Source organism: Rhipicephalus microplus, chromosome 6 (genome assembly GCF_043290135.1).
Source record: "Rhipicephalus microplus isolate Deutch F79 chromosome 6, USDA_Rmic, whole genome shotgun sequence".
In the NCBI taxonomy this organism is placed as follows: domain Eukaryota; kingdom Metazoa; phylum Arthropoda; class Arachnida; order Ixodida; family Ixodidae; genus Rhipicephalus; species Rhipicephalus microplus.
This window is the reverse complement of record NC_134705.1, coordinates 75154189-75170384: the sequence shown is the minus strand read 5'-3', so window position 1 is coordinate 75170384 and position 16196 is coordinate 75154189. Positions and strand designations below refer to the sequence as shown.

The window sequence follows — 16196 nt, the reverse complement described above, 5'->3', positions numbered from 1 at the left end:
CAGGATTGTTGTCAACGACAAGCAAGGAACATTATTATACAGCACGCCCAGGGAGGATGATGCCAAGAAAATGTTTGACCTGAAAGTCATAAAGCTCGACGGCAAGGAGTTCGAGGTGAAGACATACATGGCTGCGCCTGAAAGCTGTGGCAAAGGAGTGGTACGTGGACTTGATATCAGACTCTCTGAGAGGGAATTCGAACTGACTTTCTCACACGAAGAGAATCGTCCTATTCTTGGTGTGCGAAGGATGGGCAACTCCACTTCGGTAATCATCACCTTTGTTGACGACTACGTGCCGAGATGGATGATCTGCTTCGGGACGCCGATGAAACGTTTTCTCTACAAGAAGAGATATGAAGTGTCTTACAGGTGTGGCGAGCTGGGACATCGATCTGACGTATGTGACAGCCCGCACGAAAAATGCAGAGGTTGTGGGGTGGCCTCCCCACCCAAGGACCATAAATGTACATCGAGGTGCCGTCTGTGTGGCAAGGAGCACGTGACCGGAGACAAAAGGTGCAAAGAACTTTTTCGGACACCTTATATAGTGAAGAAGCAACAGTGGGAAATGATGCTTGAAGAAGCGCGGGAGCAAGAAGAACAACGCAAGGCTGAAGAAGACACGCAGCGGCACAGCAGGACAGAGGGGGTTCAAGATCTTTCGAGGCGCAAATCGAAGCATCGCAGTAGATCGAGAGGGCGCTCGGAATCCTTCCCCCGATTGCCAGCGCTGGAGAATCCGGGAGTTTCTCACAAGGCACCCCATGATGGTGGTGATTGTGCCCAGGAGAAGTCAAAATTCACAGGACCACAGCGGGGTTGGGTAGCTAAGGTCTCCCAGGATGCTAATACAGAGATGATTAATGCTCTTAAACAGCAAAACAGGATATTACAGGAGGAAAATGCGGAATCATGCAAACAGCTTGATGAGATTAAGGCTCATCTAACCAGTAAACCAGGGCAGGCGCTGGAAACACCTCAGGTAGCAAACCAACCGCCTTTAAAGAAGAAGAGGGCTAAAGAAACCGAAATTGAAGTAAATCGCGGAGCGAGAATTGAAGCGCTTGAGGTGGAAACAAAGTCATTACAAGGTATGCCCCAAGCTGTACTAGAACAGATGAAACGAGTAGGTAATGCTATTGAGCAAATTATGGTTGAATTTACTAGCAGGGACCGACAGATATAATGGTTATGCCAAGCGCTCAAGCTAAACCATGATGGCTCTGCACCCTTGCAGTAATACGATTTGGCAGTGGAACTGTAGGGGTTCCTCGCGCAAACGTGCGGTTTTAGAATCTTTTCTTACCGACTCCGATTGACCGGAGGTTATTGCGATCCAGGAGTGTGAGAAAATGCAAAATTAGCAGGTTACAAATCTTTTGCCGGGTCGGGTAATGATACCCAAGTTACGACCTTTGTAAAGAGAAACATTACAACATTGCGGCACGAGACAGGCAATTCGCAGATCGATCATGTTTTAGTCGAAATCGTGCCTCGCAAGCGCAAAGACAAGAGTCTTTTTATCCTGAATGTGTATAGTTCGCCCATGCAGCACAAAATCAACTTTGGTGATCTTTTCACGAAACCAAAGGTTATTTCAGCAAACGGTCTACTATTGATTTTGGGCGACTATAATGCGCATCATGCGGCATGGGGTTGTAAATTCACCCAGGTTAAGGGCAGAAATTCATAGAACGACCTTCAACAACATGAGCTGATACTAATAACGGACCCAATGCAGCCAACTAGGAAAGCAAATAGCGTAACTCAAGACACGACGCCAGATCTTACCCTGGTCAGGAGTGCCACCGCCGCCACGTGGTGCAATACCGGTGAAGACCTAGGTAGTGATCATAGAATTTTAGAGATTATCGTTGCCAATGGCCCGCGCGTGATCAATAAGAGAAAAGTTAAAACTACAGATTGGGTGACCTTTAGAAATATCAGGTCGGAACAGGACCCCATAAATAATATTAACGATTGGAGTAAAGGAGTGATCCAGTCCGTTCAGGACGCTACCGAAGAGATTGACGCTGGCGATGAGGAAGTTGTTGATAGACATCTTGTAAGCATGTGGAAGAAAAAGAAAAACTTAGAGTGAAAAATCAGTCAGAAAAGAGGAGACAGGAATCTCCGAAAGGAGGTTGCTGCACTGAATAGAGAGATCGAAGATTATGCATTGGAACTTACCAAGCAAAAGTGGGGTAGTATCTGTGATCAGATAGATAGAGAGATTGGCAGTGCTAAGACATGGCAGCTACTACGGCATCTATTAGACCCAGAGAAAACTAAGTCGGAGGCCCGACAGCAACTTCAAAAGCTTGTGTATAATTATGAAGGTCAGACGACGGAATTGTTAACGGAGGTTAGGGATCGCTACCTCAGCTGCGCAGAGTCTGAAAAGCTCCCTGACTAGGCTAGTTCGGAAAACCCGGACCTAGACAGCCGCATCACGGTTGGAGAAGTCAGGGCTGAAATTAAGCGACTTAAAACAAAGACAGCTGGCGGTCCGGACAAAATCAACAACAGAATGCTCAGAAATCTTGACGACGGCTCCATTCGTCAACTTGCAGCTTATATGCAAGAATGCTGGGACAATGGAGAAATACCGCAAGCTAGGAAGACGGCCAATGTGGTATTCATTCCTAAGCCAGGGAAAAAACTCAGTCTTGAACATCTCAGACCCATTTCCATCACATCTTGTGTAGGAAAATTGATGGAGCACGTCATCCAAACAAGGCTGACTAGGTTCATGGAAGATGAAAACCTGTACCCTGATACTATGATAGGCTTCAGATCACACCTACCGACGTTCGATATTATGCTACAGCTAAAGGAGGAGATAATAGACAAAAAGATTGTTCACACCAAAGTAATTGTGGGTCTGGACGTCTCCAAGGCGTTTGGCAATGTCAAACATGAAGCCTTACTTAAGAACCTAAGTGCGCTAAATGTAGGCGTAAAGACATACAACTACGTGAGGAGCTTTCTCTCAAATCGTAAAGCCACTATCAGCATGGGAGGGCAGTCGCTTGAAACATTAAATTGGGCAATAAAGGGACGCCACAAGGGTCTGTATTCTCTCCGACTCTTTTTAATATAGCAATGATTGGACTTCCTGAGAAGTTGGAAGGAATCGACAATTCGCATCACACAATATACGCAGACGATGTGACGTTGTGGATAAACAGGGGTAGTGACGTACATATTGAAAGCACACTTCAGGTGGCTATAAACACTATCGAACACTCGAACCACTAGGGTTAAAATGCTCGGCAGAAAAATCAGAGGCTCTTTTTCTACCATCGCAAAAAAGGAAAACAAAAAATTTCCTCGGAAGGGGTTGTGACATCGCTTTACGAGTGAATGGTAGTGATAATCCAACCGTAGACAGTATTAGAATTCTAGGGATGCGCATACAAGCAAATGTAAAAAACACTGAAACCATCCGGAGACTCGAAGCTAGTGCGAACCAGACGTGTCACCTGCTTAAGCGCATTTCTATCAAGAATGCAGGATGAAGGAAGCTAATCTTTTAAGATTAGTTCAAGCTTTCGTGATAAGCCATGTACTATACGTTGCCCCTTATCTTCATTTAAGTAGAGCAGAAAAACATAAAATTGAAGCCATTATAAGGAAATGCATCAATTAAGACTGCGCTAGGGCTTCCCCCGAACACCTCTACGGTTAAACTTCTTGGGATGGGTGTCTCCAACACTTTAGATGAGCTAATAGAAGCCGCCATGATTTCACAGCACCAAAGACTTCTGAGAAGTAGAACCGGGAGAAAAATCATGGAGTGCTTGGGGTTCGAGCCCACGGAGTTTTCCAGACAGACAGCTAGCATACCCAAAGCAACTAGGGCAAGACTAAAATTATACCACTGCCGAAAAACATGCATTCGGTGTTTCATGAAGGCAGACGCAAAGCTAGAGCTGTAGCCCTGCAGCCGAAACTTGGAAGTCGATCTGTCGTGCACTTTACACGGACGCTGCAGAATACGAAAGAAAGGGAGCATACACAGTGGTAGTGGTTCGCGAGAACGGGGACCTGGTCTCGTGTTGCACTTCTAAGAACACAACCACCACAGAGGCAGAATAACTTGCGATTGCTTTGGCAATGGCTTAAAAAGCACACGAGTGATTGTTAGCGACTCTAAGTCAACCATTAAAAACTACAATATGGGCAGGATCTCTGCTACAGCCGCCAAAATTCTAAGACAAGGACCAGTACCCGCAGAACTAATCTCACTAGTATGGTCCCCGGCTCATCAAGGCCTGAAGGGGAATGAGAAGGCGCACGCGATCGCCCGAGGGCTCACTTTCCGGTCGATCGACGCTGACCGGCCGCCTTCGGTCGAGCAGCCCCTCTCTACAAGAGACGAACTACGAACGTTTCAGGAAATTACCGCACACTATTATTTCCAGCGTAAGATTTATCCAGAGGCAGCTAAACAGGTGAGCAAAAAGGAGGAAATTATGTGGCGAAAATTGCAAACCGGGGTGTTTCCAAACCCTCACCTATAGAGTAAATGGCACCCGGAAGTGTTCAACTCCAGATGTGCGCACTGCAACAGCACTGCGGGTTTAGTGCACATAATATGGACCTGCTCATCCTACAATGATCCAAGTAGAAATGTAGAATCCTGGGAGGCCTTATTACACAGCCGCGACGCCGAAGAACAGCGTCAAGTCATCGGTCTCGCCCTGACCGCCACCGAGTCTCAAGGGATTCCGGCCGATGACTAGGGGGATGATTGGGGCAGAGGCCGAAGCCTCCTGCCCCGTCATTCTAGACGGGTGCAAATAGACGTTATTTCTCTCTTTCTCTCTCTCTGAATATACCGGATCCTAGTCTGTGCTCAAGACTAGAGACTGAAATAAAGTGATGCTGCGTTGATTTATGTATCTCGTAGCAAATTCTCTTCATTACAAAAAACTATGTATTAGAAAAATTGCAAATACGGATAAATGGTCACTGATATCTGTAGCTAGGACACCAGAACAAGTTTCAGCCTTTGATACACTTGTGAAACATAAATCAACGAGCGTATCACTCGGCGCGGTAACCCTCGTGGGTCGGTGAATTAGGTTATCGCAGTTCTTCGCTAGCATAACTTCAAGTAGCTGAAATTTTGCTCGCCCCGCCACAGTGGTCTAGTGGCTAAGGTACTCGGCCGCTGACCCGCAGGTCGCGGGATCGAATCCCGGCTGCGGCAGCTGCATTTCTGGTGGAGGCGGGAATGTTGTTGGCCCGTGTGCTCAGATTTGGGTACACGTTAAAGAACTCCAGGTGGTCGAAATTTCCGGAGCTCTCCACTACGGCGTCTTTCATAATCATATGGTGGTTTTGGGACGTTAAACCCCACATATCAATCAATGAAAGTTTGCTTAGTCGCTTGCTTGAACCTATGTCATGGCCCATGGCATGTACCCGCTACGGGGGATATACCATTGAAATGGCGGTTAATATAAGGCGGAAAAGGAAATTTAACGGGCCGATAAAGAAAAAGAACTATTCAGTCACCTAATAAATATAAAATTCAAAAATTATATGGTTACGTACGAATAAAATAGGTACATAACTACGAATTGAAATGTATAAATGAATGGTAATTCGAAAAAACTACAAGTCTATTAGCAATAAAATCACAAGTAAACCTTCTTGGGTCTCCAAGAAATTCGCAAACTGAAATTCAGACGTCGCTGTTGCGGTAGCCTAGAGAAGAAGCCCCCAGAAAAAGGATATTTTTAGAATGAAGAGCAATTATAATGTCCTAAATATATTTCTTAAGTGTTTTTTTTTTCTGTGGCTTGTGAAACGTCGGCAAGTAAGTCAAACATGATGGATGTTTTCCGGCTCTTGCCAGTAAAAGCAAACGGGAGAAAGTTTGCGCCATTCCTCTTGGGTCTAACCAATCGTTCTTTAACTCTTCGTCTTCTAAGCGGTGCACAATAACGTAACAATGGTTAGATGGAGTAGTGGAAACGGAATGTTGGTGACCATAAAATGTAAGATATATATCTATACGCACACAACACAGGGCAATTGAGAGATCGTTAAGATACAAGCTGAAAATGATTAATTATGCCAGTGCTGTTAGCAAGTTTCATTTTTTAGCAGGCACAAACACTTATATGCACTAAAAAACGAAACAAAAGAACGGACGCATTCAAAGCTCAGAGATTTATTTCTTGCAATTTTTTTTTACTGCGACTTCCTACGAGTGAGGCTGTCAGAGCCAGGGCTCGATGTACAACTTGTACAGGGTGTACGTGAAGTGCAGAGCATGCAAGCCTCCCGTGCTGAGCCCGACGATCTGTACAGAAACAAACGACGTGCATGTCAATCAAGGATTTACGTATCGTCCAGATAAGACTGTACTTTAAACCATCTGTGTTAGAAGGCCTGTATATTGTGTAACTTGTCTTGTGCCCTAGTTATCAATATTGCGCGTATGGAGTGTTTTTTTTTTATTATGAGCAGACGAATCGTTCCAGGTGCTCATGGTCTCTAGATACACAACAAAAGGAAATTCTTTAATGGCGACATGATAAATTTAGGCGATTTCCGGCTTCAGTTTCGACTGAGTTGTGCATTCGATTCGCAGTGTCTTCCAAACGAACGGCCGACAACATTTTTTTTACTGACTGTATTGGCTATAGCTGAAGCCAGCACTAACTTTTCTTACGAGGCGCCAGCATTCAGGCACGCTGCTGGTGCAGGCGTGCCCTTTTCCAGTGCTCCCATGGTGAAGCGGGTGACACGAATGGCATTGGAAAACGTTTGTATAATTTAGGGGTTTATGAATGGTACCGTACTGAACGGGGCTATATATAGATAGGTATCTTTATTATTAGGCACGCGGGGTATATGTAGAGTGGCGGCTTTTTTGGTGAAATTTGAAGAAAAATGGCGACTTTTGACAAGTTCTTTGGTGGACTTCAGTCAAAAGTCTGGGGCAACCCTGCCTGTTCTTTGTCTTTCCTCAACTGAAGAACTCTTCAGGGAGAACCGAACTGGCTGCCCTCTCTTCTTTGTGCTGTTTTCCCATGTATAACCGTGTGGCAGATGCAACACAGTTGCGGCACTCTTTAAAGCACACTTCAAGATTTGTAGTCGCGTGCCCCGCCGCGGTGGTCTAGTGTCTAAGGTACTCGGCTGCTGACCCGCAGGTCGTGGGTTCGAATCCCGGCTGCGGCGGCTGCATTTCCGATGGAGGCGGAAATGTTGTAGGCCCGTGTGCTCAGATTTGGGTGCACGTTAAAGAACCCCAGGTGGTCGAAATTTCCGGAGCCCTCCACTACGGCGTCCCTCATAATCAAATGGTGGTTTTGGGACGTTAAACCCCACATATCAATCAAGATTTGTAGTCGCAACACTTTTGGAAGATTTCATAGCAGAGTTTGATTCTAATATATTGTACATGATTAGATCATTGCTTACACATTTAATGAGTGACCTTATTTATGATTTATTTGCTTCAAACTTTTTTCACAATATTCGTGAGTAACTGTCTTTTCAACGCTGATTTCCGGACATGAGAGCAACAAAAAATCGATCTTTAGTATTAAAACGGAGTGTACGATGATACCTAACATCGGCGGCTACGAAGCTGCAACCGACACTCGCTGTCATGCCCGGCCATTTTGGCGAGAAGTATACTCACGCAAAGCGATGACATCTTCTGGATCTCCTGAATGATGGAGATGCAGCTTATCACGTAGCAGCACGCGCCGGTGAATTGGAAGAGGACGTACTGCGATAGAGATGGCGAAGCGCACTGTCATGTACATAGCCCTCCTTGTTACATTAGATTTTGTTTTATGGGGCAGTATTTACGAGCACACTCGTGTATGGGTCTGCTTTAGTCGTCTTAGTTCGCAATGCATGCGATCGGGCACGTTACGAAGCACAGTTCGTTGATAAGGTTGAATGAAATTCACTGACATCATTTTTTACTACTTACTAAGAAAAGGAGAAACGTATGTGCATATAGGGGGGGGGGGGGGGGGCAGGAGGTAGACGGCGTTTTTTGCCCCGAACAAGAAACGCCCTGCCACACGTACTACAAAACTAACCCAAGGGTGCAACATGGCACAATGACGTTCACACGTGAGCGCCACTACCATACCACTGTGTCAAGGGTTCACCTACACCGCTGACACAGTTGAAGGTTACACGTGGCCCCGTTTCCGGATGTACATGCACTTACGTAGAAGATGCGCGGCAGGTAGTAGGCCGACACGGGGCTCAGCATGCTGGAGACGATCATTTGCACCCCGGCCAGGCAGCACGTGAAGGAGCATGCGCGCAGGAAGGGCGACCCCCGGCATGCCAGCGGCGGCACCGAGGACATCATCATGTACACCGTCAGTCCGCCCAGCTGCATACGAGGGCACAAGGTCGCAATTTCATCTCCGAAGGCACGAGGTATCGTCGAAGCGTGATTCCGTGCTTTCAGAAGCGCAGTAAGAGAACTTACGGTCGCCGCCACTCGCGGGAAAGTCTTGAAGTCTGAGCACAAAAGCCACGTGTGACGTGATGCCATTTCGAAATTTGAATAAAATGAGTAGGTTTTGCCTGACGTTGCGTACGTATCGCCATTTTGTCAGTGTCAGCAGTTGGCCCGTGACACTGTAGGCACCGGCAACATACGCCACGACACCTTCGTGGTTCTCACGATTTTTTCAGTTGCGCTAACCAGACAGTGATGCACCGCTCTACGAATGACGTCACAAGTGACATTGCATCTCTATGCACGTGACTCGCCCACATACGAAGGTGCGTGTAAAGACTTCGATACTGCGCTTTGGAAAGTGCGCGCTGTCTAATGAGGAATGTCACCGGAGCCAAGATTTTGGCAATGGCACTTGTCTTGGACAAGACAATTACTTCCCTGACGGAGGCCGGCACCGTTGAATGGAGTTCGGCAAACCTTTTAATGCTAATTGTGTTTCTCAGCGCTTCTCTATGCGTTAGCACACCTGCTTCCTCATAACTTTAAGTTAGTGTCGAAATTTAGGTGACTATGTGTTAACGTGAAGCTACATATTTCGATTAGCTGTTCACACTTTGGTTGCAATGTTAGTGCGAATGTCTGGACCCCCTTCAGGATCCGGTCTTCACTCAAATACGGTGACATTAGGCTGAACTGTGCGTAGTGGCTGACTCGGTGTCCTTCAAAATGTTATTCAAATGCACCTTGTTTGTTCTTTGTTTCTCGTCAGTCCTCGCCTCCCTTTTCGCGTGACATTGTCGTCATGCTATACGAGAGCGTTTAACGAACAAGACCAGTGGCTAATCTGTTCGCTTATCGCGCTGCTACTGGGAACCGTGTGCAGACAGGAGGGCATCAACTAACATCTACCGCTGAATTGACGTGTTAACGAACTTGGCGCACGCAAGCTTACGCAGGGGATCGTGCCTTAGATCGCGACTCACAATCTCGAAGAAGTCGAACAGCCCGTGTGGCCTAAGCACGTAGTCGTGGAAGCCGAGAACGAGCCTGGGCCTTCTCCTGATGCCGAGCGTCGGTGGCAACATCCAGTACGCCTCTGCGCGAGAGAGAGAAAAAAGGCTAGTAAAAAGGCAAGGCTAATAACCTATTTAAAAATAATCACCACCCGAGCGCTCCGTACTAATGGTTAACCAGCGAAGCTGAGACGTGCAGTCCTAAAGTTCATCACAAGCTGGAATCTATCGCATTGTATTTGGTTGCAGCTCTTGATTTATCCGTAGCCACATTAAAGAGACGCACGTCTCTGTCTTTGGGTTCGGTCCCGTTTGCTTAGAAGATATCAAGAAAACTTGAGGGTTTTTATGCTTTTGCCGCGTGGTCGTGACGTTGACGAAGGCAGGAGCAGCGTGTATTTACTCGACCGAGGAAAACTAAACAAAAGCAACCAATGCGCGCCGTATACTATCGCTGAACAGAGCGCCGACTGTCGATAATCTGATCCGCGGCAACGCGTATCGGCATCCATACATGCATCATCGAATTTTCCTGCCTTATCACTGGTCATCGCCGAAGCTCTAGAATAAGCTCGAGTGTTCGCGTCTGACGCGCAATCTCAACAGAACGATCCAGTACTATCATGAAGTTTTTCGAATACACAGTGTGCAGTTTTCGCGCGAAGAAATTATAATAATGATTATCTGGGTTTAACGCCCCGAAACCACGATATGATTATGAGAGACGCCGTAGTAGCGGGATCGGGAAATTTCGACCACCTGGGTTTTTTAAACGCGCATCTACATGTAATCACACGGGCCTTAAACATTTTTGCCTCCATCGAAAATGCGGCTCCTGCGTCCAGGGATTCGATCCCGCGACCTGCGGGTTAGCAACCGAGTGTCAGAACCACCATAGACCACCGCGGTGGGTTTCGCGCTAAGCATTACTGACAGTCTTTGAGGGCGTAAACAGAATAGAGTAAAAGTGAAATAGGAAACGAGTGCGGCCATATAGTAATTAATGATGAATCGAGTATCCGTGATGTGCTGGTAAACCCAAAGAGAAACACCCTTCGAGGCAGTGTATGCTATCATTACTTCTTCATCGTAGTTTCTACGTGCTCACGGACTCATGCATCTCCAGATTTTTCCCATTCCTGCCCATACATAGCTTTTCATTACATTTGATTTCATTTCAATTATTTGGGCAATATCCCAAAACGCCTGCAACGGGTGCAAAAGGAGTGTCTGTCTCGTCACTTCGCCTTCTTCGTGAGGCACTCCGCACAGGTACCGCGAGACAACGCGTAGAAATAGACAACAATATAAGTACAAACAATAAATAAATGAGCAATTAGTACAGCAGTTAGATAATTATATTACAAAGATGCAGGCAAAGCTGCTCCTCAGCGGGAAATACAAATGCACTACATCCACAGCATCTATCATATATATTCAAAACTTCAAACAGATATAAGTTTAGTTGTATTGTGAAAAACTAATATTACAATTTAAATACATTACACCTATTAAATACTCTCAGCCCATGCACCATACAACTGTGTTCAATTTATTACATTCGTTATTGGTTTTTTAGATTGTGGGTAATGTTTGTAGCCTACTTAGCGTATTCAATTATTTCAGGAGTCTGGTTGCACAACAGAACAATTTAGTTATCATATCGCTGTAAAATCCCAACAATTATATTGAATTCAAATCGTCCGGTCATCATTTTCTGTGTCCGCGTCCTTTTGTGTGTGTATGTGGTACGAAAAAAAATATAGTCTAGCATTGAACTTTTGATTGGGATTACTGATTCACTCACATCATCTGACGCGTAGTTCTACTTAAGAAATTTTATTATTTGTGCAACATTTGGAACGAAGCGCATCTAAAATCTACCATCGACTACGGTACCGGGTACGTAAGGCAACACATTTCTCGCTCTGTACGTGTCCCACCGCCCGTGATTCAAAGCTATAGGCCTCGTCAACGCGCACGCTGGGCCAATGCTGCATCTAACGTGTACGCACTGTAACTGAAGCGGTGATGAAGAAAGCTCTAACGCGAGACGCAGAGAGCTAAACGCTGCACCAGTGCGAACTACATCTATAGTGTTTCCGCAGTGTCACTGTGGCGGTTGTAGCGGTGATGCGTAAAGCTTACCGCAGGATGCAGAGAGCTACCCGCTGGACCAACGCGAACTGCATCTAATGTATCCGCAGTGTATAACTGTAGCGGTGATGCAGAAAGCTCCAACGTTAGATGCGGATAGGTAAACGCTGGCCAAATGCGGTATCTAATGTATCCAAAGTGTTACTGTGGCGATGATGCAGAAAGCTGAATCAGCGTTGACATTGAAGCCCCGAACAAAAAGTTACAAGCGAACGTTCGGTTCACCGCTAATCTCCATATAGGGTGATCGTTACGGGTACCAGTGCGATAGTCAGCTATTCACTCGGGCATAATACCTTGTGCGCTGAAGTTCATCACCTTGACTGTGGTGCAGTCGGCAGGCGATTCGTCTTCTTCCTTTTGTTCTTCAACGACAGTATATAGGATGATGCTGCTGCTGATAGGTCGAGCGAGGATTATTATTATTATTATTATTATTATTATTATTATTATTATTATTATTATTATTATTATTATTATTATTATTATTATTATTATATTATCTTTAGTATAACACAGGTAACCGGCCTGTCGAAGCCAGACGGTGGCTTGGATGACTAGTCCCGGCATATCAGCAAACCAAAGATGACATACATATCAGAGAGCTTGTAACGTAAAACGATCAAGGAAAGATGACATGTCACTCTTTTGAACGAGTGACATGTCACCTTTCCCTGGTTACAGTACACTTGAACACAATAAAGTACAATTATAAACTTGTGCATCAAAGTATAGGGTCAAAATAATAATTATTATTATTATTGATATTAATAACCAGAACGATCGTAAAGTACGAAGACTAGGCAAATCCGTGTACTACCACTCATCATTCCCATGGTCACTGAGCGATCGCAGCGCCCGAGTGCCCTCTAGTTAATTTCGGGAAACACCATGAGATTAGATTAGATTAGATTAGGTTAGATAGATAGATAGATAGATAGATAGATAGATAGATAGATAGATAGATAGATAGATAGATAGATAGATAGATAGATAGATAGATAGATAGATAGATAGATAGATAGATAGATAGATAGATAGATAGATAGATAGATAGATAGACGGACGGACGGACGGACGGACGGACGGACGGACGGACGGATGGATGGATGGATGGATGGATGGATGGTGTCACAGCATATATTTTTGGATCCAGTAGCTTAATAGTCGCAAATATATGATATGTACGCACATACGTTGCCTGTTTATGACGCTTATGTTTGCTCCGCATTTTAAAACGATGTCACTGGGCATAATTGATGTCATGGTACGTGCACTCGCCTATAAAACATGGCTTGTTTGAAGCGTACGGTAACGGCGTCTTCGGAAGGGATTTAAGACAACCTAACAAAAATGTGCTTGCATCACCCGCCTTCTCAGTATATTGTGAAACAGCGTTTTTAAGCGTAATGAGTAATGACCATCCTTTTAAAATACGTCAGTAACGTGCCGGGACGAACTTGTTTGCACACTCTTTGCTAGTTCCATGGAAGCGGCTGTGTGAATAGTAAGTGTGCCAGGCGCGTAGCCAGAAATTTTTTTTTTGGGGGGGGGGGGGGCACCATTTTATTTTTGGGAGGGGCACCCCCTTAAGATGGCCATTTTTCGCTCTCTATGCAACGGCGAAAAAATAAATTTCAGAGGTGGGGGGTGGGGGGCGCACGTGCCCGGTGTGCCACCCCTTGGCTACGCCTCTGAAGTGTGTTCTAATGAAGTCTATCTCGCTCAACGCACTTGCTACTTTACTTCAGTACTAATGAAGGCTTGTTTGCCGCCTCTAAGCTTAGTGCTATAACGCCTTCGGGAAATACGTGGTAATTGTAATTGCTTGAATAAAGAATAAACAGCGCCGAAAGAAACTCTCCCTCAATGTTCGTGACATTTTCGTTTTAGGAGCGAAGCTCCTTAAGGCGTGGGCTGTGCGTCCCCTGTATGTAGCCACCTCTCGTTCAGTTCTTGCAGTGTTCACCAGATGGCGGTACTTGTAGCTGACGGCATTAAGTATTACGCTAGCCACCGCCCGATCTAAAGGGTACAGCCATATCCATCCGTCCATCCGTCCGTCCATCCGTCCGTCCATCCATCCATCCGTCCATCCATCCATCCATCCATCCGTCCGTCCGTCCGTCCGTCCATCCATCCATCCGTCCGTCCGTCCGTCCATCCAAAAGATGCAAGATGTTATAAACTAGACGGCGGTACGTGTAGTTGATTATGAAAGATGCGAGGTGTTATAAAATAGGAATGATGCCACATATGGCGCGTGTCATCGTTCGATATAGTGCGGCGACGTACGCTAGGGGGAGCGTTGCAATAAAATCGAGTGGGCAAAATGTACGGAGGATTCATGGTTTACCAGGTTTACCTCCGGAGCTTCGCCCACTCATCATCATTCACTTCGTGGATGTGGCGGCACTTTTTTTTATGTCTGCCAGCGATTGGCCTTATATTGGCTCGTAAAGTACCCGACGTATTGTTTCATTAATGCTTGAGTCGTTGGCTTTGACCCCGCCGGTTATGAACTGATGACCAACTGTGGCGGCACTTCAAAATGCCCGCTCAAGAATTATGAACTAGCGCCCCGTCACGGGGAAATGCCATACCATCACTTGCGTCTACAGTACACTGTACTACAATGTCTAGAAATATATTTCTAGACACTGTAACTGTACTTGCGGCATTTGCGCTCGAAGTTTCGTGGCGTCACGAGCGTGCTTTCTGAATCGTGGCCCCATTCGCCAGAAAAAAACAAAACGTTCAGCCGTCACGCTGAAATACCCAAATATGCCTCTTGTTCTACGCATCCGACGTGCTTACTTCTGTGCTCCTTACACTACGCAAGTGCGAAAAGGTTCTTTCACCATAAGCAATAGTAACCGCGCCATGACTACACAGATTCTGGCGCTGACGATATTGGCTGAGAACATGACAGTAATTTAAGCAGTAATTAAATGGTAGTATATAGGTGATCTGTGATCTAACGAGTCTCTCGTACAAGCATATCATTTCACTAGGCTTGTGCGAATAATCGATTGCTTCGAATATTCGAACGAATAGGTGAGTGTTCGAATTCACTTCGATTTGAATTTAAATTATCGAATATTTTCGAAGTATTCGCAATGAACATTAGTCCACCTGTAAAGATGGTTTCACGAATTCAAGAAAACACCTACTCAAGAGAAATTTCCTTTGCCGCGAAGCCCTTTTTCAGATTTAAAGGGGCCCTGCAACACTTACTGAGCATGGTCAGAAAACGCTGCCAATCGGTAGTCGAGGCTACCGAGAACACGCGAGGCAAGTATTACAGTGCAGCACGCGGCCTGAAATTCACAATAAATTTTTCAAAGCTAAAAATTGCTCTCTTCCTTCGGCAAATGACACTACAAGCTCAAAAATCACTTGTCAAAGCCAAGAAAGAAAATACGACTCTGGTCACAGTCGTTGGCTGATTTGAGCATGGCGCGCTCGTCGTTATCGGACCACCGCGTGAGGCCGCCACTTGTCCACAAGTACGTGCAGGATCGCACGCAAGGGCCCCGTATTCGAACAAAAGAGAGGGAAAAAATGCTCAAGGTCACTAGGCGTTCATGATGTTTTTTTTTGTTTTTTTTCCGTGCCATCCTTTCCTACTTAGCTTCCAGCTCTTTTGACGGGTCGAGAATGGATTGCAGCATGCGACAAAGTTTTGGAAGTCCGCTCGTACTGGACAGATTCTAGAAACTTTGCGGCGGTAAATTTGTGAGGCGACAAGTATGTTTACTGGCTCCATGGATACTTGAAAAAGTGTTGCAGGGCCCCTTTAAAGGAACATGTTACCCTCAAATCAATCCTTCATTTTTAAGCTTGCTATGAAGGTTTATATGATTTAAGTATAAAAAGGTTTAAAACGTTATGTATCTTACAAGTTATTACTCGGATCCTACCGAAACTACTAATCAAGGTTGTTTCGACTTCCTTTCAATGAAAAAAAGGCCATAGAGTCCCCATTTAAATTCAAAAGAAATATCGTGCAGGTTAGTTGGGTTATGATAAATATTCCATTTTTTTATATGTCATACATACTATTCAAATTCGATTCGAAATTATTCGACCAAAATCACTATTCGCTTCAAATTCGCTTCGACCCTGAAATTCACCATTCGCAGAAGCCTAGATTTCACCTATTCCCTCTGCAAGTGGAGGGTCGAGCTCCTCAGAGCGTTTCTTGAACATTGCAATGGGGAATCCAAGCAGCAAACGTGGCAAAAATGTTCTTTTTATATACTAATAGGCTGAATATTTCAGAAGCATTTCACAACACTGCACAACACCAAATAAAAAAAAACTGAAACAAAAAAATGTTCCGCCTGCCCCGGGTGAGGATCGAACTCACGACCTTCAGATTATGAGACTGACGCGCTGCCTACTGCGCTACCGAGGCGGATGTATGAATTTTGCAAATATCTCTATATGAATCAATTTTAGCGCATTCAGCAAGTGTATACATTTTTGCGAAACATTGTAATTTTTTATGGTTTACCGCTTACCCTTGAGGTAAAGGTAGGTCATAATGCAAGCGTGGC

General features: G+C 45.3%; 1 protein-coding gene and 1 non-coding gene across 2 annotated transcripts; both read right to left on the bottom strand.

The window, feature by feature from the left end:
• Positions 1–6174: 6174 nt before the first annotated feature.
• On the bottom strand, positions 6175–12005 carry LOC142764805 (uncharacterized). Its single transcript, XM_075865340.1, has 5 exons — positions 11931–12005; positions 9448–9560; positions 8219–8389; positions 7673–7762; positions 6175–6322 (listed from the first exon to the last, which is right to left on the bottom strand). Exons 1-5 carry the CDS (start codon positions 11947–11949, stop codon positions 6239–6241), a joined length of 477 nt encoding a protein of 158 aa, XP_075721455.1. The 5' UTR covers positions 11950–12005; the 3' UTR covers positions 6175–6238.
• Positions 12006–15981: 3976 nt separating this feature from the next.
• On the bottom strand, positions 15982–16054 carry TRNAM-CAU (transfer RNA methionine (anticodon CAU)). The gene has a single exon. It is a non-coding gene; the product is annotated as a tRNA-Met (tRNA).
• Positions 16055–16196: the final 142 nt, after the last annotated feature.